Source organism: Mytilus galloprovincialis, chromosome 10 (genome assembly GCF_965363235.1).
Source record: "Mytilus galloprovincialis chromosome 10, xbMytGall1.hap1.1, whole genome shotgun sequence".
NCBI lineage: Eukaryota > Metazoa > Mollusca > Bivalvia > Mytilida > Mytilidae > Mytilus > Mytilus galloprovincialis.
The window spans coordinates 58333123-58359001 of NC_134847.1; the positions used below are offsets into that span (position 1 = coordinate 58333123).

The 25879-nt window shown below is 31.4% G+C and overlaps 2 protein-coding genes across 2 annotated transcripts in view; both read left to right on the forward strand.

Annotated features, from left to right (window-relative positions):
• LOC143047951 (uncharacterized) overlaps positions 1 to 17390 on the forward strand; it is a 35644-nt gene extending 18254 nt beyond the window's left edge. Inside the window, exons 16-23 of the mRNA XM_076221324.1 lie at positions 143 to 230; positions 1177 to 1274; positions 4132 to 4282; positions 11930 to 12076; positions 12234 to 12440; positions 14025 to 14240; positions 15667 to 15780; positions 17231 to 17390. Coding sequence (XP_076077439.1) covers positions 143 to 230; positions 1177 to 1274; positions 4132 to 4282; positions 11930 to 12076; positions 12234 to 12440; positions 14025 to 14240; positions 15667 to 15780; positions 17231 to 17352 — 1143 coding nt within the window. The 3' untranslated portion in view covers positions 17353 to 17390. The remainder of the gene's footprint in view (positions 1 to 142; positions 231 to 1176; positions 1275 to 4131; positions 4283 to 11929; positions 12077 to 12233; positions 12441 to 14024; positions 14241 to 15666; positions 15781 to 17230) is intronic.
• LOC143047952 (uncharacterized) overlaps positions 1 to 25879 on the forward strand; it is a 60953-nt gene that overhangs the window by 25877 nt on the left and 9197 nt on the right. The gene's annotated exons all lie outside the window — the stretch shown is intronic.

Here is a 25879-nt window from a genome sequence, read left to right on the forward strand (position 1 = left end):
AACTAAGTTATACTTGTTGTTGATACCCATTTCTATTCGTCTGTAGTTAGAAATTTTGTACGTGTATGAAGATTATATAGATAGATAAAGAGTATGATTGTAATTACTGATTGATGTCTTTAAATATATTTGATATTACCAGAGATTACCATATCAAAACGACCTTTGGAGTCATCGGTACCCAAAACTTGCTTCAATTATGTCTGATAACAAGCCAGGGGATCCAGAAGGTATGATATAAATATTGGGCGGATATTGTGTTTAAACTAAATTATCATACTATTCCTTTAATATCAGTGTTTTTAATTTCATATGGTCCTAAATTTAGAAATGCGCAAAATAGTGTCCTCACAATTGAAACATGCCACACTATTATAACACCCAACATTTTCACCTAAAATAAATATTCTGTCACAAACACAAACGTCAATAATGCAAATGCTAATAATTTAATTTTGGATGTAACGCGTCCTCTGATTGGCTGACGTTATTTTGTTATCAGCCCATAGACATAATTTAGTCATGTTACCTTGATGTCATCAACGTTTTTTCATGGTTTTCTACGGTTTAAAATGGAATTTAGAATTAATTATAAGAAATGACTGTAATATTTTTTCTGCCTATTCGAAATAACATAAAAAATGTGGTGCACACTGTTTAATAACCCGCTACGCTACAGTTTGGTTTAGAGTCTCCAATATTTGCAAGATAAATACGGGAGTGCCATCAACAAAGAATAATGCGACGTTTTCAATGTGAAAAATCTGTACCAAGCACAAAATATTGAAATAACGCATTTATCAGATTTCCGAATGCAGAGCATGCCGTGTTTAAGGAATCAGGTGCATGTATGGTATATATCAAAGGTCAAGAAAGTAAAAAAGGCAAACCAATTATTTTAGGCATGACTACATTTTAATAAAACTGTATAATTAATATTTATGCTTGTCATTTAAAAGGAATCGGTAGATATGCAGATATTGGACGCAACCAAATAATGATCCCTGTCCACGTTTTATTTGTTGTATAGGCTCGGACATTCGTATTGTGTGTACAGGTTTAGTTATTACAAATTGTATATTGTATTGTAATTAAAGATACTATTTGTACCCTAGTGATCATTGTTAAGCTATACGATATTTCTTGCAATAGTATTGATATCTTGACATTTAACAGGGAACCAAATAACAGATAATATTTTCCACTCGATAAATAAACCCCATTTCCATGGACAGCATAAAGCAGAATGGTTCAACGTTTCTGAAAATATTTACGTGAGTTTTCATCTAATTGGGTTTGCATATTTAAGCTAGATGCCAAATGCAAAGATACTAAAAATAATAATTAGCTATTAAATTTCAATAAAAAAGCCACGTTAAAACTTTTGAATTCAATTGAAAAAATCCATCTTCACAACGTAAACATTTAGAAGGTAATAACAAAGCATTCCTGTTTAGAGGAAGAACATATACGCTGTCATTTAGGGCATTGAATCTCCGTAGGAATCAACTGAGTCCTAATGCCTTAATGATTTTGATATTTTTAAATTAGGAAACCTTAGACCAGAGCCTTTCTTGTACATGGGAACACCCTATGATAGAAAGTAATGGAAAATATAACCTCTGAAACATCATGTTTATGAAAAATGGTTTGGTGTTAGCTTGGAAACATATTTTTTTGACGGTGTTTTGTTCAACAAGCAAATCCATTAATGAATGACTGATATGTTGTACTTAGCTACCAAACTTGAACACGCCGTCTTAAATTATCTAGACAGCCGCTAAGTTTTATTACTTAATAGTTTTATTAATAACCCTGACATTAAATTATTTCATATGTTGTGTTAGTTTGAATGTGCGATAAGGCTCATGACTATTTGTGATTTTGTAACAGGTTTGGCAATATCTTTGGTCTTTTTCATTTTATTAGCTTTGTTTTTATCGAAACCATTTGGAACTCTTATAATTAGGTTGATGATCTCTTCTTTAGGCATGTGCTTTACGAAATGTGCAAAGTGCAACAGCTTCAAACAGTAAAACGGTGACGTGTAATTTAACGAAGACTGTCATCAAAGTGAGAGGTTTAGCGCTATAAAACCAGGTTTAATCCACCATTTTCTACATTTACAGTTCTTGTCCATTCGTTTTTGATGCGTTTTGTTATTTGATTTTGCCATGTCATTACGGACTTTCCGAATTGATTTTCCTCCAAGTTCAGTATTTTTGTGATTTTACTTTTTTTTATACACATACTAAAGTGAAACGTGATTCAATGCAATATATTGTTTTAAATATTTTACTAGCAAACATAGATTACTCACTTTATGTCTATGATGTGTTAGGATTTATGTCTACAGAAACTTCTCAGCAACCTTTACTTTTCAAAAGACCTCGTGCCCTCATGAGTTCAAGCGCAATCTAGAATCAATCTTTTTTATACTTGTTTTAATCAATATCTTTAATTCCATCCTTGTTTTGGGAAAATAAGTGCTTTTAGACATGTTCACTATGCCAATACCGAAACCGAAACCCTGTTACTCCATTATATTGTGGGAAATTTGAATGCACTAGATGGTGTATTACTTCAATTCAACATCAATCTATCAAAAAGCAAGTATTTTTTTAAATATTAAATACATTAACGCAAGTTATATATAATTAGGATGTGGATATTAATTTTAAAAAATACATAAAAATGAGAGAATAAGACAGAGGAGTAAAGGAGCGGTACGTATAAGCTAGAAAAATAAACTTTTAATGGTTTTGATTTGTTTATGATATTACCCTACATTTGAACAAATGGCTTTGATGTTTGATGTTAGCAAAACTTTAATTCCTAAAGCTATCCATGTAATTATTCATCAAGCAACTAGATTAATGATAACATGGCCTTCAGCTGAAGAATGGGAATCTATGAAATGTGATTTCCTAGAATTGGAAAAGGTATTTGGATCTATTGATTGGACCTCTCAAAGAACAAATCGCCCAACTAAAAACAGACATTCTTTATAGTGAGCATTGCTATATAAAATGCATTAATACGCAAGTCATAGATATAGGAAAGAAAATAAGATACATCAGATCTGGTTTCAGACGTCACAACAATGACGCAATGACTTAAACATTGATGGATGCGATCGTTTCCTCGTGATTGTAACTTACTTGGTGATACCATATATCCATCTGCACATCATATTGCAATAGCATATTCTGAGAGGAAGCTACGCAATAAAATTGCAAAAATCCGCGATCATCGCTATCGTTCAATAAAAAGATTCGTGCAAGAAGAGTTAATGTAGAACATTTCATAAGACGAATGACAATTTATAAAGTAATAGGTTCTCTTTATAGAAATAGTCTGAACAATATTTTACCTATTGTAGAACTATGTGCAGCTCTTTCCCTACGACGATACCTGCTTCATAAATTATGTTCATCATACATGAATTGCATCAACATCTTAAATTGTATGATACCTGCATTACTGTATTCAAAAATGGTTGAATTTAAGTTTGCTTTTTTGATAGATTCATGTGAATATATGATTCAAAGGTACCAGGTTTATAATATGATACCCCAGACGGGTCGTTTCGTCCACACAAGACTCACCAGTGACGCTAAGATTAAAATAGTAAGAAAGACAATCAAGTATAAAGTTGAAGAGCATTGAGGACCCAAAATCCCAAAAAAGTTGTGCCAAACATGGCTTAAGTAATCTATGCCTGGGATAAAAAAAATGTTTAGTATTTCGAATATTTCATACTTTTGAAGTAATTCTCCATTTAGTGTATTCAAATTTCAAACAATACAATGGAATTAAAGGGTTGAGTTACCTAACATTGTGAACGTTTATAATTTACCTCACTTCTATTTTTGGTTTTGGTATCGGTTGTGGTTTCGGTATCGGCTTATGGTGAACATGTCTTTTACTAAACCCCTTTCTATCAAGCACCGAATTGTCAAGTATAGGAGTGCAAGCGGAAGAGCTTTGGATATTTCTTTAATACTATACCCATATGTTCAGCATGGGAACAAAAACGAGTAGAATAAAATAACATGTCAAAATATTACATGACTAGATTTCCTTAATGTTTTTTAAAAATATTAATTTTAATATATATTTAATTTTTAGATACCTGACGAAAGCAGCTTTTATGCCCCCTTATATGGAAATTTTAAACCTATATGTCTCCTGAAGGGTTTCGCTGCAATAACTAGTTTTCATAATCCAGTACTACCAATTGATGTTGGACCTAGATACCAAATAGGACCATCAAGTCATAGTATGTCTTGTTTTTATCATAGCACGTCAGGTTAATAACACTAAAAAAGTCAAAAAGTCTGAAAAGACCAGTTTTTGTCTGAATTTGCATGAATTTTTACTTGACATTCTTAATTTGTCTGAATAATTTTTAAAAAATCTTGACATAGTATGAATTTGTCTAATAAGGTTCTTGATTTTTCTTGACAAGTGTATGAAGATTGTCTTAAAATATCTCGACACTTCCTGTATAATCTGATAAGAGTCTGGATTAGTCTTGACCAATTCTTGACTTTCTAACATTTTTCTCGATCTGTCTTGGCCTATTCTTGACATTCTAAATAATGTCTAAATATGTCTTGACATATTTTTGACATTCTAAATAATGTCTGAATATGTCTCAACACACTCTTGACAGTTAAATATGTCTTAACACTACCTCAACAGTGTACTGTATAGCCAGTCAAGGTCGTTAAAAACTTTCAATTGTTGCCAACAATATTAATTTCGCCTAAAATGTGAACAGACTGATTCTGCACTGTTCATGACATTCTATTGCTGTTATATACTCCTTTTTATTATGGCTAAACTAATATTTAAAGAATTAAGGATTAATTTGGTATTCATTGATAGAACCCATTATAAATACATTTTTTTATTATTTCATGCGTAGTTAATAACTTTCTTTTTATTTTTGGGAACTATTCAATTTGTTTTTATGTTAAAATAATTAACTTCATAATTTTGATGAAGAAAATCCATTTTAATTCATTTTTTTTCATCAAAATGATGAATTTCAGTTTCATCTATCAACAAACTTTTTAAATTGTAGTGGCATGGTCAGTCAACTGATAAGTTATATGGCTGATTACAAGTAAAGCAGTAATTTCTATTTGACAGTTGTGTGTACTCTGGGTGTGGAATACCTTAATTTTATGGGGAACATCCTGTCCATGTGTATTCCAACAGATGACATTACACACTTTTTTCTTCTGTTAAATGAATGATTTGTATATCATCATGATTTGCTATTTATATAAACCACATTTTGGTACAATAATTATTTACCATATTAAGATTGAATATTATGAATATTGAATGAAAAATATCTACAGTATGAATGGTTTTAATAATTTAATTTATAAGATTTAGTAATCAAAATTTGTAATTATTTAAAAACCCAAATTTAAATTATTTTATGCTTTAGATTTCATAGCTGTATTTGAATTTGTAAAAATATTTATATACCCAAATTTTCAATTATTTTACATGCCCAACTTTTATTTTTGTTGTAAGAAGTGTAACTTGAAACAAACAAGTATATAAAGAGAAATAAAGATTAAAGTTATATCATTAATATTGGTCAGGATTTGTAGAGCTCAGAACTGTCTAGTAAATTTAAGACACAATGTTCAGAATTTGTCAAGCCATACTGAGAAAAAATAAAAATGTCGAGAATATGTCACGAAATTTTAAGACAGTATTCAAATGTCAAGAACTTGTCAAGAAATTTTAAGACCATATTCAGAATGTCAAGAATATGTCGAATAAATTTCATACAAATTTAATATAAATGAGAAAAATTGAGACACAAGTCATACTTTTGGAGAATGTCGAGTAACAGTTCATGCAAATTAAGACAAAACTGGTCTTTTCAGACTTTTAGACTTCTGCAGTGTAAGGATTCTTAGAAACTAACCATTAAAGAATTTTGGGTGAAGTAATCTAAGACATTTGCTACCTTAAATATAAGTAAACGAGTTTCATTTACGGATTCAAAATTCAAAACAAGAAGTTTAAAACTGTACATAGTATCGAATTCATAACAGTGTGGCTATGGACATTGATTGGCGCACTTTAATATCCCATTGACTGGGACAGATTAGGTGAACGTTCGTCTATAATGCCCATTGCTCACGACGTCCTTAATATAAACATTTAAACCGTGGGGTCACCAAAGGTTCTCAACGCCTTTATAAAATAATTCGAAATACTAATTAGGAATTTGTGTTTTGATTTATATTGATTAATTAAACGTCCTTTACTTGTGTTTTTGTTATGTTTCGACAATCAATTTTCATAATAAGATATCGCAAAGCCATGTTCTTTCAGAAAAAAGAATGACTTACTGAATGCATGTATTGAGTGATTATCTTTTTCGGATTTAATAATTGCGATTGTCGAGTTATGTAATCTTTTAACTTTTATCTGGTATAATTTTATTTTAGAACGAATGCATAATCCACTTTCAAAAGTTGTGCAAATACGTAACATAAATACAAAATATACTTCTGTCCTGTCTTTTTCGTACTTGAAAGTTATTGGATAGTAAGAAAGCTATTTGGATTAAACCTTGTGAAATTTGCATGCATTTACTTTATTGTATTGACAAAATGTATCATTTGGTGTATATAGGAAACTTAAACCGTTCTGCTATACTGCTACTATACTTGTGAAAAACACTTGGCAACAGAAACGCATTCATCTTATCTATATAAAAAAATTTACATAGAAATGGACGTCTTCGTGCATTTGTGATCGCAAATAAAATATGTTCCGGACCTTATGAGCATTTGGACCATACGTGTATGGTTGGACCATATTAGTATACCCTTATGGTCATGATATATGCGTATGGTCCAAATACTCATATGGTCCGGAACACATACATGATATTCTGTGCGTTGTCGGTCGTCTATTAATTGTTTTCTTTTGTTGATGGATTTGACGTCTTTCTGTGAGTGATTATTTGTTCATGACTTAAAACTTACTTGCAAATAATTTAAAAACAAGACTTGATTTATAAAAATGTCCAAACAAACCATGATTTTTTTTAAACATACATCACATCCATTGCAAAAGGCTAAAATTCGCCAGGTCTTTAATTTCAACTAAGTGAGTTGACTAAATTAATGTTGCGGACCATTTTCCAATTTCCATGCGGTATCCCTATTTTTTTCTCTCGCTCATCTTTTATGTTTGTTTTTATCATCCCAAGACCTCTTGGAGCTTTCATTCTATAAAGTGTGTATTTTGCTAATGGTCGAAGGCCATACGGGGACCTATAGCTTGATAACGCCTGTTGGTCCCTGGAAAGAATGTGTCTGATTGTCTATCACACTTCATATTCTTATTTTAACATGCAGTTATATCTATGATAAGAATGAAAATTGAATTGTCATTGAGACAAAAACCCAACCAAAGAGCAAAAAAAAAAAAAGAAAAAAAAAGCCCAAGGCAACATGTAGATCTTTCGTATCAAGGGAATTGCTATAAATATATTTATTTCAGGTTAATAGTATTAGGCCATACTCAAGTTATAAAATAGATCTTGTCGTCAACTTTTGCAACCAGCTTCTATGTTTCTATAATGCACTGTTCATCTTTTTTTGGGCTTCAACTTTTCCATTGGACAGACAATTTTGTTTTCGACTGTTTTAAAAAGATGCATTTTTTTACAAAATCATACAAGTAAGGAGTCTCTGGCCTTTGGTAGTGTTGTATGATAATTAATGTTTGTTTATTTATTTGTTTAGGAAATAAGTATGACGTACATTTTCACTGAACTAGGACACTTTTTATAAAAGTTTTTCGATATCGATCGGGCAAAAATAATCACGAATATAATGCCTACCCATGTTAAAACTACAATAAAGTATAGTTTGCATCAATTATTTCTTGAACCTACCATTTTTTTTTGTCTGTGCTGGATATTTAGAAGACTATAAAAGCGATGTTCATTATCTTTCTTCTGCTGTAAGTTTAATTTATTTATTTTGTGTCATAATTGCCATCTCGTATGTTTTAAATTTGAATAAAGAAGATTCAGGTTGTCTTATACATCAATGATACACACAAAAAAAAAAACGATAACAAATAAAATAAGGTGCAACATTCATTCTCCATGAAAAGAATACATCACATGGATGTAATTTTTGTAAGAAAAATACCAATTTCGTGAGAAGTTGTGTGTTGGACTTGAAGAGCCAAGGCAAACTGACAAATATCTGAATGAACGAATCGATTTATGGTATATAAAAAAAACAAAGCCCACATGGTTAGCATTGAATAAATAGAAGGCCACTCTTAAATGATCACAACGTAGAAGTTTTTGTTCTCTTAATCAATAAGATATTTTCTGAAATAACGCGGGTCCCTATTAACTTAAAAGTTTTTTTGGTTTTTTTTACCATGAATAAACTTCTTTTTTATTATTATTATTTATTGATATCAGCTCTGGACATTAATATTCTTAAAAGTGAAACTGTTGTAAGTGATGGTATAACAATTATTTAAAATAAATTCCTTAAATGATTTGTGAAAAGAAAGTTTCATTTTATGTATCAAAATGTGTTAACAAATGATTATTTAAATCCCCACTTGAAGGCCTCCGATAGACTGAGTGAGCATAAAATCATCGCCCACGACAAACAAGTTAAAGGTAAACTTTTCAGTACAATTACTAATAAACGTTTTACTGTCGACCACACTGTTATGAATTTCGTTCTATTTTCGAAATTTTCAGGTCAGTTTCGGACCAAAAGCTTGATAAAAAAAAACCAGTTTGCTCAATGCTGTTCAACTTCGTTCTTTATTTAACCTTTTAAACTTTTTTTTAATTGAGCGTCACTGCATGATGTGTCTTTTGTAGACGAAACATGCGTCTGGCGCAAAAAAATTATTACAAATGGCAAATACCAAGCTCAAACACAACAAATAAGTAGATAGCTGTCTTATTCCTGACTTGTTACAGATATTCCCTCATGTAGAAATAGGTGCATTAAACATCCTTTATATAGCGAGCTAACCCTCTCACTTGTATGCCAGTCGTCAAAGAAAACAAAGTGGAATATCGACGAGAATACACAAAAAAATGACAACACATTAACACAAAGACTCGATCTGAACATACCGAGTAACGCAAAAGGAATAGAACCAAAATTGAAATAAACAGTAAAGGTCGAAAACAAACAAAGACATATGAAACGAGCTTTATAACACGTAATTTATATGATGAACATAGACATCTTATTTCAAGACCACCATGTATTATTTGTGAAGTTGATACGGAATCTTTATAAAAAAAATGTATTGGTTTCTTGGAATGACCAGACGTCTGAGTAACGCTGCAAGATCTGTTTTAGATGAAGTTCATCTCTTTCAAAGAACCTAACATACAGGTTAATAACTATTAATAAAATGATAAACTATCGATAAAGCTGCTAATAACATTATTATTGTTTGACGTAAATTTTACATTGACGTTCTACAAAAAGGAATCACCAATTCACCAACATTCCAACTGACTCCATTTTCAGAAAACGACATCTGTAACAAACATAAACTTAACTACCGCTTTACAAGCAGAACCAAAAACAATGAAAGTCCCAACTATGTATTGTATATACACAAAACACCTTAGAAATATATATTTATTTCGTCTTCAAGCCATTGTTCCAATACTAAATTATCTATTCTTCTTACCAGTACACTTGGTTCAATCAAAAACCTGATAATAAATTGTTCAAATAAGGCCTTCGAAAATAGTGGAATTAATTACTTTTGGAGTGTCAAAAACTCTTTGGAAGTACTTGATAAATTGCATGCTTATATTGGTGATTTTGAATCTGTTCAAAGTTTTGATTTTTCTACCCTATAAACCACATTGCCTCACATTCTCATTAAGAAAAAATTCACACACCTAATTAAATGGGCATTTAAAAAGTCAGAATGTGAATATATATATGTTCAAACTCTTTTAAGTTATTTTTTAGTAGCAATAAACAAAAAAACTATGTCAATTGGACATGCTTTGATACTATATCTGCTCTTGATTTTTTACTAGATAACATTTTTGTTCGCTTTGGAGATTCCGTATATCGTCAGGTTATCGGAATTCCAATGGGGACTAACTGTGCACCACTTATTGCGGACCTGTTTTTGTATTGCTATGAGTTACAATTTATGACAAAAATCAGCAAAGACCTATCGAAACAACATCTGATACACAAATTTAATAATACTTTTAGATATTGGATGATATGTTAGCTCTCAATAATGACGACTTCAGTATGTATACTAAAGAAATTTATCCTGTTGAACTTACTTTAAATAAAGCTAATACTAACAATGACCACTGCCCTTTCTTCGGTCTTGATATATATATATATCATTAACGGAAAGCTTAATACTAAAATTTATGATAAAAGAGATGATTTCTCATTTCCTATCGTTAATTATCCATTTATAGATGGTGACGTTCCCTTGTCACCATCTTACGGTGTTTATATTTCTCAACTTGTACGATTCGCTCGTGTATGAAAACAATGTTTTAGATTTTAACGAGAGAAATTTATGTATTACTGAAAAATTATTACACCAGGGTTTTCGATATCACAAACTAGTCAAAACATTTACTAAATTTTATCATCGGTATAAGGACATGATTCGTAAATTTAACTCAGCATGCATACTTCTTATACGTTCAGGTATTTCACATCCAATATTTTATGGAAATATTCTTTATAAAGCACAAAAATGTCAATATTCACCTCAGAAGCTAACAAAACCTTTAAATAGACTTATTAAGAAGGGATATAGTTGCGATACTGTTGTCAGGTCATTAAAGTTTGCATATTTTGGCGTCAATATTGATTCACTTATAGGGTCTTTGCATGGGAACTAAACACATTTATTATTAATGAACCAGTTGTTGGCATGACACGGGTTATGTTCTTCTCATATATACACGGGGAGGATTGTGCCTGATATTCATATGATGAAGACATAATTTTTCAATCAGTTTAATTGAAGTCCGGAGCTGGCATGTCAGTTAACTGCTAGTAGTCTGATGTTATTTATGTATTATTGTCATTTTGTTTATTTTCTTTGGTTACATCTTCTGACATCAGACTCGGACTTCTCTTGAACTGAATTTTACTGTGCGTATTGTTATGCGTTTACTTTTCTGTATTGGCTAGAGTAGAGGTATAGGGGGAGGGTTGAGATCTCACAAACATGTTTAACCCCGCCGCATTTATGCGCCTGTCCAAAGTCAGGAGCCTCTGGCCTTTGTTAGTCTTGTATTATTTTAACTTTTAGTTTCTTGTGTACAATTTGGAGTTTAGTATGGTGTTCATTATCACTGAACCAGTATATATTTGTTTAGGGGTCAGCTGAAGTACGCCTCCGGGTGCGAGAATTTCTCGTTGGATTGAAGACCTGTTGGTGACCTTCTGCTGTTGTCTGCTCTATGGTCGGGTTGTTGTCTCTTTGGCACATTCCCCATTTCCATTCTCAATTTTATCTTAACTCCTTCAGATGCACATGGCTTTACATAAATTTGGAAATTTTTTTCAAAGATCATTTAGTCATGAAGCTCATAACTTACTATGTATTTTTACTTAGCTGGCTACATAAAGTAAATCCAGTAATCTTTCAAAATATATCATAAAAGGTTGTTTTCATTTTTTAGCACTGGGTTGTTTTCTTTACTGCTGTACCTGAGAATATCCTCACAGCAGTGGTCAGTGCGTCGGGTTCATATCGTTAAAAAAAAATCTTTATTGCCAATCAGAAAATAAACCAAATACATGTATAAGAAATGTTATAACTTTATATTTTTAGAAAACCATAATCTAGAATTTATTGTTTTCATTTTTTTTTTCAGAAATAACGAAACCAGCATTAGGGTATCTATCAGGTGTCCCACCTACACCTAGGCCGTGCATATTAAAGTCCCTGGACACAACGCCTACACCTATTTACCTTCCAGACGGATCCGTCCCAAATTCGTTATATAATGTTTCTAAAACAGGTTTTTATTAGTCAGTTTACTCGGTTACGAATATTTAATAGTCAAATAGTCAAATGCAAATGTCAGATTAAACACACACATATGATGAATTGATTTCCGGAAACTTCAATTTTGAATGTATTTCGTTTATTATATAGGTTTCTTTGTTGTTTTCTAGGTTGCTGGTTTTCATTTGACAAATGTCCTAACCATTCTTCATATGAGAAGGCTAAAAGACCGGTGTCCATGCCTTTTTATCGCAACATACAAGCGGAAATGGTAGATAACTCAGGAACCAATGAAACGATCTGCCTCAACAAAGTTTCTGAAATGAGATCAAAGTGTGGAAACGGTTCATCCTTTGCAGTAATATTTGGACCGACAGGTAACTCAGATGTACACATTGAACAAAAAAGTGCTATAAAAAGTGCTTCACAAATACTCGATAATGCTGCACCATTAAATGCTCAGAATTCAGCTTTTCACTATGAAATGTAGAGACAAGTCTGTCTTTGTCATTGAACAGACACTCAATTTGGAACTTCAGATGAAAGTAAAACGCAATTATTAAACAACAAATGGTTATACTTGGTTGCCTTATATCCTTAAATATGACATTATTATGCCGTTAAAGTTGTTTTGAAGATAATATAATCTCCTGGAAGGAATTTTCATATTTCACAAAGTTCTGAGAGACATACGAAGTGATTTTTATCTTCACCCTGTGGGTTTTTTTATTTTTTTTTGTGAGACACACATCAGTTTTAGCATTGAAGCGTTGTTCATTTAAAGTCATAAGAAACGAGTGACCGGTGAAAAGTAATGTTCTTCCAATTCTTGAACCAATGCATACAAACATCATCAACTTAGTCTTCTCTGCACGAATTTTTCATTTTTTTCGTGTAAATTTCGTATGATCGTTATTTTTTTTTTTTCAATCGGTCAGTGTTGTTATGAAAATATGGCAGGTTATTAAAGTTCGTGTTTTGAAGCCGAAGTTTAACCATTGTCACCTTTTTGTCAACAATCGACAAAAAAATCAACAAAAAGCATGGAAATTGAGAAGTTCAACGTGTTTAACATGTAAATTCAGATAATAGTTTATTTTAAGGACATCCATGCGTATTGTGATCAACGGATTTTTACGAGATGGGTCACACTGAGGTCACTTTGCATACGGAAAATATGTCGGGGGAATTGCTTCCTTCAATAAAGTAAACTTCTTCTAAATATGAATAAATTAAAGAATTTTCTTCGGAAAAAAGTATATGTACATCAGTTTTATAATGAAAACTATCAATTAAGTTATAAAAAAAAAACGTATGCATTATTTTTTTTGATTTGAGGTTTCTTTTGACTTTAATAATTATACATATTTTCGCGTTTATCTGTCAAGCATTGCCATATAACTATCGAATCCATTTCGGACCTACAAGAAAGATGATTTTGAAAGATTCCCTTTCTATGTAATTAACTGATGTCTGAAATTACCTTTGAATGAAGACTGGAGAGAGGTGGTAAATACCAGAAGGACATTCAAACTCTTAGGTTGAAAATAAAGTGATATGGCCATGGCTAAAGCGGGAAAAAAAACTACAGACAAACGAAAGTACACAAAACACAAAACACAGAAAACTCAGTAACATGAACTCAACAAAAAACTTGGAGTGATCTCAAGTGCTCCGGTTGAAATGTATTTTACCCTTGTAAATTGGCAATATTTATCATTTATGTACATCTTATATTTGTGTATTGGATGCACAGTTGATTTATCTTGTTTTTATGGATATAAAATTGAAGAATTTTAAGTATTTTAGGAATTGTTTTATGATCTTTGCCTTCCTAAAATACTTATTCTTAAAGGCAAATGAATCAAACATTTTTTATCTCTCAAAAGGGTCTTTTATGAAAAAACACGGTGAATATTCAGTAACAATTTAAGTATTGTAATCGTTTAATTCTATTGTAGGAGCAATGACACTTGGCGGCGATGGATGTTATTTTGCAACATATGGATGTCCTAGGGTAAAATCGATGGCCTCTGGTTTCATTAGAGATGCATGGGCAGAACAGCATATTAATGGTGCTCATGACGAATCGGCATGTTTATCCAGGGCATTACCACAGTGGAGGTATTGTGGAAGTGATCCGGCATTCCCATTGGCCAGTATATATAAACCTACAGGTTAACAAAATGATCTTTGAAAAAATCCATCTTTTTATGACTAGTGCTCTATAATACAACAGTTCTACACATTTTATTAAAGTATTATTATAATTTTGTAAAAGAAACAATAGAGATCGTAGAAAAATACATTTGTTAACATTTGTTTAAACAGTCCAAGCACAGATTTTATTCTCAGTCTCTCTTAATTCTATTTTTCTTCAATAACCAATAGTACTATACTACCGCTGTCTAAAGTGAGATTATATAGTGATAAGACGTGTGCCTGTGCCTTTCTGTAAATTTGCTCCTTCGCTCGTCTTTTTTATCTTGTATCCACAACTGATCTTGAACTGCCTGCCGGGGTTTTGAGAGACTTTCAGAGACATAATTCAAAAAAATTATCATAGATACTAGGATTTACATTTCGTATGCTACCGCACATTTCGTCTGCAAAGGTCTCGTTGTTCGCCCTCGAATAAAAAAAAATAAGACATGTCAAATACCGACAGTGTTTCCTCGACACCGGTATCGACCATGCGGAGCATGTTGAAAAGAATCAATCAAGGTAGAGATTTTTTTCTTCAGTCTCGATGAGGTTACCGCTTTTGAAACGATTTTAGATATATAAAGCTTTATTCATCTTAATTACTGGTGAATAGAAAAAAGACAAGATTTTGTGGTTTTCTTCAAAACTATGCAATTGAAACTAGGAAATTTCATGGTCGATGGCCCTACGTCGCCCCGTTGTTCAGATATGAAACTTTTTTATTCCTTTTACAGAAAATAGTTTTAGATTATGATAGTGTGACTTCATATTTTCTGAAATTTGCTATCTACATGTTTTCTACAGAATATCGCTAAAATACACTCCAGCTTAGGGTACAACAACTTGGTCCTGTTTACATTCTTATAGTACGATCACCTAGTGTTGAAGTGTTTGGCAATTTAAGTTTTATAATATTTATATGCCATCCTTTTCAAGAAAAAGTATGATAAGTTTATGCATCACTTATAATATATGTTGCAGAAAACTTGATTATCATTGTGAACTTGTAAATTATATGTTTTTGACATGACAGTTCATTAATGTTTGAATAGATGATTTCTTTTTCACCAAGCATTTACGACTATTTCTCAGTTGACTCGAAAAAAAATAAAGGTAATTGGGTTTTCTTTAGAAATGCAGTATTTGTAGGCATGGTGCATGTAGGAAAAAATAATTTAAAAAAACTACATTGGGTTTTTGAGAAGAAGAGTGACCATTCACGACAGGTTCAATTTGTTTGGACGGTAGTTTGTATTCATTTATAAATATCTAAATGATACAAATGCCTTTTATCTTCGCATTCCCTGCCGATAAAATACATCATTAGGTTAAATATATATGCTACATTTTGTTTATTTGACATAGAAATATCAAATTATAATATTTTTCATTGATAAGGCCATATAAAGGTAGCTGGAAAGGGATGCTGGATTAAACCAGAAAAATGTCCGGCTGACAACTCACTGAACCACATGTTTTATGATGGATTTGGAGCTGCAAATCTTATGACAGGTAAATTACATTAGCATGTAAAGTTTTGAAATAAATTCCTTCGTGATAACATACAAATGTCAACACAAACTGTTTTAAATCTAAGGACCAATGAATATAAACAAAACTGATAGAATGTTTATATGTTTTGCAACAATGTTGTTATACAACAGGAATATAATCAATATATGAATAAGAAAATGTGGTATTATTGACAATGAGACGGTACTCAATAGGAGACTAAATGACATATAAGTTAACAACTACATGTGTTTGGATTGTGTTTCAATTAGACAGCAGTTTTATTACACACAAAACTGAAAATGCAAAACGGCACATGGTGAACTTCGTGTTGGCTTAATTATAGACAAATGATAATACATCATGTCAAGATCTGAATTGTCAGCAGTCTAAAGCAGTAATTAATGAATCTATTACGAACTCTAAAAGATCTGAATTCTGACCATAGCATTCTTTTTCAAACATTATAATAAACGATATGCAGACACGACTTTTTCACAAGATTTTAGTGCTAACCAGTTTGCATGTCTTGTCAGCTTGTACAGGAAAACGATAATGATGGATTTTAGATAAATTATAAATTCAAATAAGTATAGATTTAAGACTAAATTACCAATATTTTACTATATACCACAGAAAAAGTAGAAAAATAAATGTTAAAAAAAATCTTTATTTTTTTTTGTCACAATAAAATGCAGCCAACATATTAAGTTAAACGATTAAAATCATTGCAATAAAATACCAAACAATTTTATAGCCTTTGATATATTTGATTAATTGAGTTTTATAATTCTTAGAATAGATCATTTGGAATCGGAGATGGACGAATTATTCGGTACCATCTTAAACAAAAGAACGCAATAAAACTATTCATCCTCCTGAAAGGTATCACACTGTCTGAAACTGTTAGCAGCAACATTTTAATTGCAATTGTTTCCAAGATCAGAACTTGCGCAAAAAATCAGCTAATAAGATAAAGAAAAATTGAAATAACAAAACAATTACAACAATAAAAACAATGCTTTAAAATTGAAAAACGTACAAAGTCAGTGATGATAAGTGATGACAAGTGAAACAAGTTGATTAATCAAAACTAGATGAAAACTACTTTTCTCTAATAGATACGAACTTGAGAATTTCCATGCTCTTAAATTCGGGTAAAAAATTTAGGTGGTTTCATAATGCAAAAATTATTGATTAACTCGAAGCTGTGAGATATTTCGTAATTTGTAGTTTGAAGGTTTTGTTCCCTGATAGACATTGCAACTACTATCCTTCTACAGAACAATTCAGTGTGTACTACAATGGAGTAATCTTCAATTTACTACCAGTACTGATAGTGCGTTGCAGGAATAAATCAATACAATTACTTGACGTAGCGTGTATGACAACAAAAGATCTATTTTGGTATTTGCCAGGTTCAACATTATAATGTAATGTCTTATTTTAGATGATGACATAGAAAGTTGCTTTTCTCGAGCAGAATATTTCTGGGGACAATGTGGTAGTAATCCTGAATATAAAGTGACAGCATACTTTAGACCAGGAGGGAAAAGACATAGCTTTCCATGAAGAGATAAACATGTTCATTAAATTACAAGATATATGTAGTATGTGTTGTCTTTATGGTTAAATGCATGTTTATAACATATAAAATCAATGTTTAAAAGTTATCTTTTTTAGATGAAGATTTTTTGAGATTAATATCACTAAATCTACACAAAAATCGCTGATATAGCTAGATTATAATGGATAGAAAATACTATATATTGCAACCATCGCCGGAAACTTTTGATCATCAAAACAAGATTTTTGAAAATTCCACCAAATAATCAAACAGAACTAAGTAATAAGGAAAAATGGAAAAAGATATCAAAATCGTACATTTTTACCCAGGTAAGCGATTTAGGCTCTTGATAACGTCTTCTTTATATCATCATATTGTAGCTCGGCAGTTTTCATTTTTTTTCTTTTACTATCGTATTTGGAAGACTCTTATATAGGTTAAATAAAAAAAATGAATTTAACATCTATTCAAACGCGCCTTCAAATTCTTTTACAGATTTCTAATCAACGTTGTACATGCACATTTACGTTTCTTCTTCACTATTGCATTGTTCCCAATAGCAAATATAATGTACATTACAGCATACACAGTAAAACCTTCCACGTTTATAAATATAAACAATACCAATGAAGCTTAACAGAAAACGTCGAGACTGAACAAATGGAACCCAACCACTACTGGTGGATAACTCAGGTTCTTCGGCAATGTAATCAGATCCTAGACTACTATCAAATCAATTGTAGGATTTGTGACTCTCGGAATGAGTATCTACCAAAAGTCGGTTGTTTTCATATCAATCATGTGCCCGTTTCTTGAAAAAGCTCGCACGTGTGACACAAATATACCCAACATTCTCATATGTTGTTTGAATTAAGAACTGATGTATAACCCGGTGTTTAAGAATTGGTTACAGTTTCAAATCAATGATGCTACACTGTTTATTAATATCATCAACGTTAATATGACATTATTTACTGCCCCTGTACAACACCCTTCACTACACATTCCTAAATCAGTACACCGTACTTTGAAAGTAAACAAACAAATGTGCTTAAAATTGGAATAGACCTAACAGAAATTATTTTGAAAACAAATATTTATAAACGGAGAATGTTGAGCTTAGCTTAAATTTAACCAGTAAAGATCTTTGGACAATTTACGATTATCAGTCTATGGAAGAAGCGAATCGATATAAAAGTTTCTTATATCAACGAGCGATATTATCTTATATCAACGAGTTGCATTGTGGGAAATTTCAGACGAATGTTAGCATTTGTACGCAGAAAGGCAGATTTCTCGGTATAAAGTAAGGACTCTTTTCTTAAAACAGGGTGACATTTAACACGACATACGTCTGCTGTATAATTTCCATGAATTGTTTTATATAATAACAAGTAAGGTGTATTCAAACAAGAAAATTGAATTGTTGAATAAATGAAACATAAACGCACGATTTATCATTTGTAGATGTACACATTCAATAAATATCATATAGCAAATCCAGTAGAATGCAATTGAGATGAATTCAATTGTTTGCTAAGCTAAAATCACCTATAAGTCAAAGATACTACTATATTTTATTGTATCAATGCGATGTTTGTCTTATATAATAGCGATGTGTTTTTAATATAAAAAATTTATGAATTCGATACCTTTCTAATATAACTTCTATAGTTTTCTAATATAAAAATTAATACGATAACACGTCACAATGCATGTCAAGAAAACTGCAAACATAATTCACAAACTTAGTTCATGACCGTGTTAAGCAACCAACAATCAATCAATAGTTCATGACCGGTTTAATGTTTGAGGATCAATATCACTAAAATTTCGTACTTGTAACAAAATTAACGTTTACATAAACTTATCATTTCGAAAATGTTGTTTGACCTTATTGAAAGTTGACAGTGTTAACAACCTGTTCAGTCCATTGTTTTCAATCACATGGTTTAACCGACTAATTCTGTTTGAAGTAGTGATGATGCGATGGCGGAGTTTAAATGCGACTGTAAATAGTCTATCGACCTATTAGATACCAATATAGGTCACACTGATATAGCCTATTCACATGGGTAATATCGAAATAGACAAAAAGTATCAATACTTAAAAGGAAAAAAAAACATTCATTCAAACCATCCAACCCAATACAGTTCCCAATTACACCTGACAATGAATATTCAAATGGTAAAATAAATATTCCAAACAATTTAAAATTTACAAATGCTGATGCCCTGAACTTTGAAGATACCAACTGAGTAGCCTCAGACTATAAATTGAACAACTTCAGATACCACGAAAATCAAAAATCGTGTCAAACAGGAAATGTATTTTAGTCTTGTATTATTTTAACTTTTAGTTTCTTGTGTACAATTTGGGGTTTAGTATGGCGTTCATTATCACTGTACTAGTATATATTTGTTAAGGGGCCAGCAAAAGGACGCCTCCGGGTGCAAGGATTTCTCGTTGCATTGAAGACCTGTTGGTGACCTTCTGCTGTTGTCTGCTCTATGTTGTCTCTTTGGCACATTCCCCATTTCCATTCTCAATTTTATTATTATAAGGGGCCGGCTGAAGGACGCCTCCAGGTGAGGTAGTTTCTCGCTACATTGAAGACCCATTGGTGGCCTTCGGCGGTTGTCTGCTCTATATATGGTCGGGTTGTTGTCGCTTTGACACATTCCCCATTTCCTTTCTCAAACTTATTAATTTTACTTGTTGGATATCAAAGACTTTTCCCGTTGGTAAATCGATATCTCTATGAACATAATCAGCTCGCCGCTTGGACGCTATTTTACATCGCAATGACCGTGAGTTCATTCCGATGTATTGTAGCCACAGAGATTTGACTTCGGTTTTGACTGGTAACCGATCGTGTTAATACACGGATATTTCTTAGTGCAAAATGACAATCCCTATGGCTTGTTATAAATCATTTCTTCAATGAATACTCAAAATAAAAAATTTTAGAACACAAATAAATAAGATGTAAATATCTTTTGACATAGAAATGTGTATTTAGATCGTTCAGTGCATGCTGTTTGTTTGGTATTTTTATTGACGTAATCGTTCTTGTACCATCATAACTGTCGTTAGCGTCAAAGCTTTAGAATTGTGCTAGTTCATATCGCACTTAATTATGGGAAGGCCTAAAACGCGGACTTCCGGTCAACTTTTTGCCCTTTTATAGTTATATATATTTTTTTCTTTATATCATATTATTTTTCTTGAAATTGTCTTTCAGAATCAATTTACAGATTTTGACCGGGTTATATGCTTTTTCGTGAATTTAAGTTTTAATGTTCAAAAATGTGTTGCCAGAGTCACACTAAGAAAGACTTCCGGTAAACTTTTCAATATAAAAGCATATTTTTATTTTATCTTATAGGCATTAATATTAGCTTTCAAAATTTTATTTATCGATTTAGCTGAAGCGGTTCCGGAGATATTAATTATAATACACCCATTTTTTACTTCCGCGTTTTTCACTTCCGCGTTTTAGACCCTCCCCTTTATTATTGTAATTTAAAAAAAAAAAGTAGATATTTGATTGATTTATTGATTGTTGGTTGCTTAACGTCCAGTGGCAAATATTTTATGCATGTTCAGGACGATATTTGAACTCTCTGTTGTAATTAGTCATATAACCTATGTCATGTTTAACAAGTTTTCAGAATGGTGCACGCGTCTTAACTCATGTTCGGTTTGACTTTTTTATTGTATACACTTCAAGATTGTTATAGTTTAATCTAAGAAGACTAAAAGATGATTAATTTAACATCAGAATTTTACTGAGGAAGGATATCTGTTACAGTGTAGTGTTCTACTGGGGAAACAATTAATATCAAAATAATAGAAATTTCTACCAGCTCTAACTCAAAATATTGACAATTCTGTGTTAAGGGGGTGTAAAAATTAGTTTGACAGCTTTAGACGTAATAAAATTTCACCTTTTTTGGCTGGACCAAATAACTACTGAACATAAAGATTTAGCACCCAAATGACGTTTTTTGGAGGACTGAAAAGCAGTTATTTAAAAAGGGAAATTTTAAAGATTCATAGATATAAGAAGATGGTGATGCATGAGTTCGAATGAGACAACTTTCCACCAAAGTAATAATTTGTTTAAAGTAAACCATTATTATAGATCACAGTAGGGCCTTAAACGCGGTGCGTTGACTCACAGCGAACACCACGCTACATAGGACCCAACATATTACTAGCGTTAAACCATTCAAACATGAAAACCAACGGTCTAATTTGTATAAAAAACGAGATTCAAAAGTACACTTAGGTCAGATTTTTTCAAATCCATCTGAACGAGGACAGTATGATTCATCTTTGGCACAAGTTAGTTTCATTGTTACCAATAAAGAAAGTCTTTCATGTGTGCATTGGGAGAATATCGGATATATATTATTTCGATGCGTTCATTATAAAATTTGCTAAATGTTATATTTGTGAACAACAATTTTGATACTTAGCTATTTAACGACATTGTTTATAAAACCTCGATTTGATTAGTTTTGCCAAAACCAATGAAGAAATTTGAAAGATGTTACCAAAAACAATTTGAATTTAAGCAATGGTCTTAAAACTGCTTATTTACATACAATACTACTAAGAAGTAAAATCACAAAAATACTGAACTCCGAGGAAAATTCAAAACAGAAAGTCCCTTATCAAATGGCAAACTCAAATGATAAAACACACCAAACGAATGAACAACAACTGTCATATTTCTGACTAGGTACTGGCATTTTCAAATTTTGAAAATGGTGGATTGAACCTAGACTTATAGCGCTAAACCTCTCACGTGTATGACAGTCTCATCAAATTCTGTCATATTTACTACGATGCGTGAACAAAAGACATAATAGGTAAAATTGTCAAAATATGGGCAGAGCAGTCTAATATCAATACTAACAAGTACTAATATTGATATAACAAAAACACTGCTATGATATTTAAAAGTATCGCATTGGTATTAGAATTAATAGCATTTGTTTATTTATGTATATTAGAAAAAACACAGCACTTCAAATTTTACACGGACATAGACTTTTGCTTTTAACTAACTCTTGAATGTATATTTAGACTCAATTGTTGATAATATGTGAACAATAAGTTTTGTATTATCTTAATTTTTCGTTGCCGAAAACAACATTTTCCGCATGTAATGTCTGCATATTTACAATTGATATTAGACAATATCGCTATGTGATGTAAGAAACGTTTTTATTGATTTGCTTCTTCCCTAGACTGATTATGCTGACGATAAAAAGGATGAAAATATCTCAATGTTATGGAACTATATGCGACTGTCATATAAGTAAGAGGTTAAGCTAGCTATAAATCCACCATTTTCTACATAAGGAAATGCATGTATGACAGTTGTTCACTATTCATTTGATGTGTTTGAACTTTTGTTTTTTTTTTTTCGTTTAATAAAGGACTTTCCGTTTTTAATTTTCCTTTGAGTTCTTAATTTATGCTGTTTTACTTTTTTCACAAGGCCAAAATTGACCAGACGAGCTAAAATCGCATCCAATAAACGATCCCCTGTTCAGACTGATGTGTTGTTGACGTACGTTGGTCATTCCTTTTTTTACAATAACATTGACACATCAATAAACAAATCCCTTTACTTCAGGTTACTATTTTGGTAAAGTACATATAGTATACAACGTTGTTCAAATCATACAAAAATCAAAATCATCAACAAAGACGGTTTTGGGTTTTATCGATTGGTTTAAATCACCTTGATATCCTTTATATGTATGTCATGCTCATAGTTTTCTTACAAGCAATTGATCATTCGTTCATTCATTCATTCATACATACATACATTTTTATTACATGTAATTGAACACCGGTATACCTCTATGTCTTGTATACAGTTTACCTTCACTCTATAATATCTAAATACCTATGATCCAATCTCAGTCAATTTTTTCTTCATTTCTTTTGATTTTCATGAATCTTGACTAATTTATGTTCATCTAAAATAAAAAAAAAATAAAAAATGTAGAAAATTAGTGCCATATTATTTTTACAAATTAAAATAGTGATGGAGAAGAAATTGTGTGTTTTCAAATATGTGCACGAGTTTTTTTCTTTTCAAATGAGAGTTCTATGCCGATATCAACAGAAGAAGGGTATTATCTAAAGATATCCAAAAAAAAATCACAAAAATACTGAACTTGGAGGAAAATCAATTCGGAAAGTCCATAATCACATGGCAAAATCAAATAACAAAACGCATCAAAAACGAATGGACAAAAGCTGTCATCTTCCTGACTTGGTACAGGCATTTTCAAATGTAGAAAATGGTGGATTAAACCTGGTTTTATAACGCTAACCCTCTCACTTTGATGACAGTCTCATCAAATTCCGTTATATTTACATTGATGCGTTAACTAAACAGACACAATAAATAAAATAGTCAAAATATCGGTACATTAGTCATCATCGTATAACAATTTTAAAAGGAACAATTTAACAGAACACAAAAACATCTATCTACAAACTCATTTATTCAAACACAAAATGAAGAAGTAAGAATAATTTGTAATGAGCACTTTGTTTAATAGCAGTATTGTTATGAATAAGTTCTTTTATGTTATTAAATCTTAAAAGTTAATAACCATTGTACAAAGGGTTCTATTTAAATTATATTACGTCATTAAACTATTTTCAAAATGAATGCTAGTAGTTTAAGTTTATTTTGTATTGCTCCGAAACAGTGTGTCAAGTATTGCGAATGTTAGATACATTTGAGATATGAAAGACTGTTGGGTAAGCTATCGTTATCCATGTTTCTACACTTTTACTTCTGCAGACAATTGTGTTTATTTTTCTGATAATATATATTAAAATACCTGTATCTAGGAAATTAAAATATTGACATTTGTATTTCTTGGGTAATAACAATTGTGTTTGCAGATAGTCAAATGGGTTGGCCAATACGATGTATAAAGTAAACAAAACAAAGGTCGTTGTCTGTCCTTTAATTTCGCATTTGTAATGGAGTTTGATTAGAAAACATTTCCGTTAATAATTTGAATATTAACTTGTTATTATAAACTAATTTATAGAAATTGAATTTGGTTTAGTATTATGTTTTGTGTATTATATTATCTCAAGTATCTCTAGCATTTATAGGATTCTGCTTACTATGAAGAGGAACAGCGTACATTTCAGACTTAGACGATTTTATAACGGTAAAAGAGAAAACATACAAACCACAGTCAACATTGTGCATACAATTCGACATAGCAATATACATTATACTACTAGATATTTGACGCTAGTTTACACAAATAGAGGCATTATGGAAAACATAATAGAAACTTTGTGATGCAATACATAGGATGAGAACATGTTTTTACGAAATATTTTTATCTGCGTATAGAACCGGTACTTGACACTTTAAAGTGACAATACTTTTTTAATCTTAACGAACTTAACAATGGTATAATGTTATGTTTTGCTACCGATAATTCCTTATTGCTAGTCTCACGGTATGAGAAACAAATTACCAATAATCTTTATGTTCATACGTCTTGCAATTCGAATAGAAGTGATTGCTTACGGAAAATAGAAATCCTTTCGACGTGGGACTCGTCAAATTAGTACACAGGTCATTTTAATATAACGCTATTTGTAAAGTGGACACGTTTTGGTAGCAGTATTTGAAAGTGAATCATTTTTTTTTTATTGTATTCTTATAATTGCTACAATACAAAAAAGTGTTTTGAATTTTAGTTATCCAACATAGAATAAACAGATATGGTGAGTAACACAATTTATGAATGCGAGGAGGATGGGACGGAGGAGTTAAATATAGAAATAACTCAAATATATGAATCTGGACCACAAACTCCAGGTAGGTTTGCTTTAAAGGAAATGAAAACCGTTAAATTTACAAATATAAGAGAGAAATATTCCAGGAGGAGAAAGCGTAGATCATAAAAGTTAACAAAAAGACATTGTGGAAAGTATCGTTGCCATATGTTATCCCCTAAATCGACAAGTTGAGAATAAATTCATCAAAGACTAAGAAAAATCATCGCATACATCGTCAAAAGTGACAATAAAAACATAGGAAAACGATCGTCACGTACGATATTCAAACCACGGAATGAAACATTTATTCCATCATACCGTAATAATATATTTGAATATTTATGAGTTACCATGGCAGCAGACCATGACAACATTTAATTTTGTTAAGATTCGTGATTTTCTTGGTTTTCCTTTAACTTTTAAGTAGGTTTTGGATGGAAAACAATGTGCGCACCAAACAAAAAACCCAACTCTGTATATAATTGGAGTAGATACATAGCTATAGTCAGGATAGTATCATATTGGTTTATTATTTTGGTTTGTGCACGCGTACGAATTTTCCATAAATAAAACATAGTTAGACCATTGCATCAATTTAGCATTTTACTCAGTCTTTACTTACAAAGTCGAATTATATGACATATTATTAACCAACTACTGACCGAGGACATATAACAGGGTCA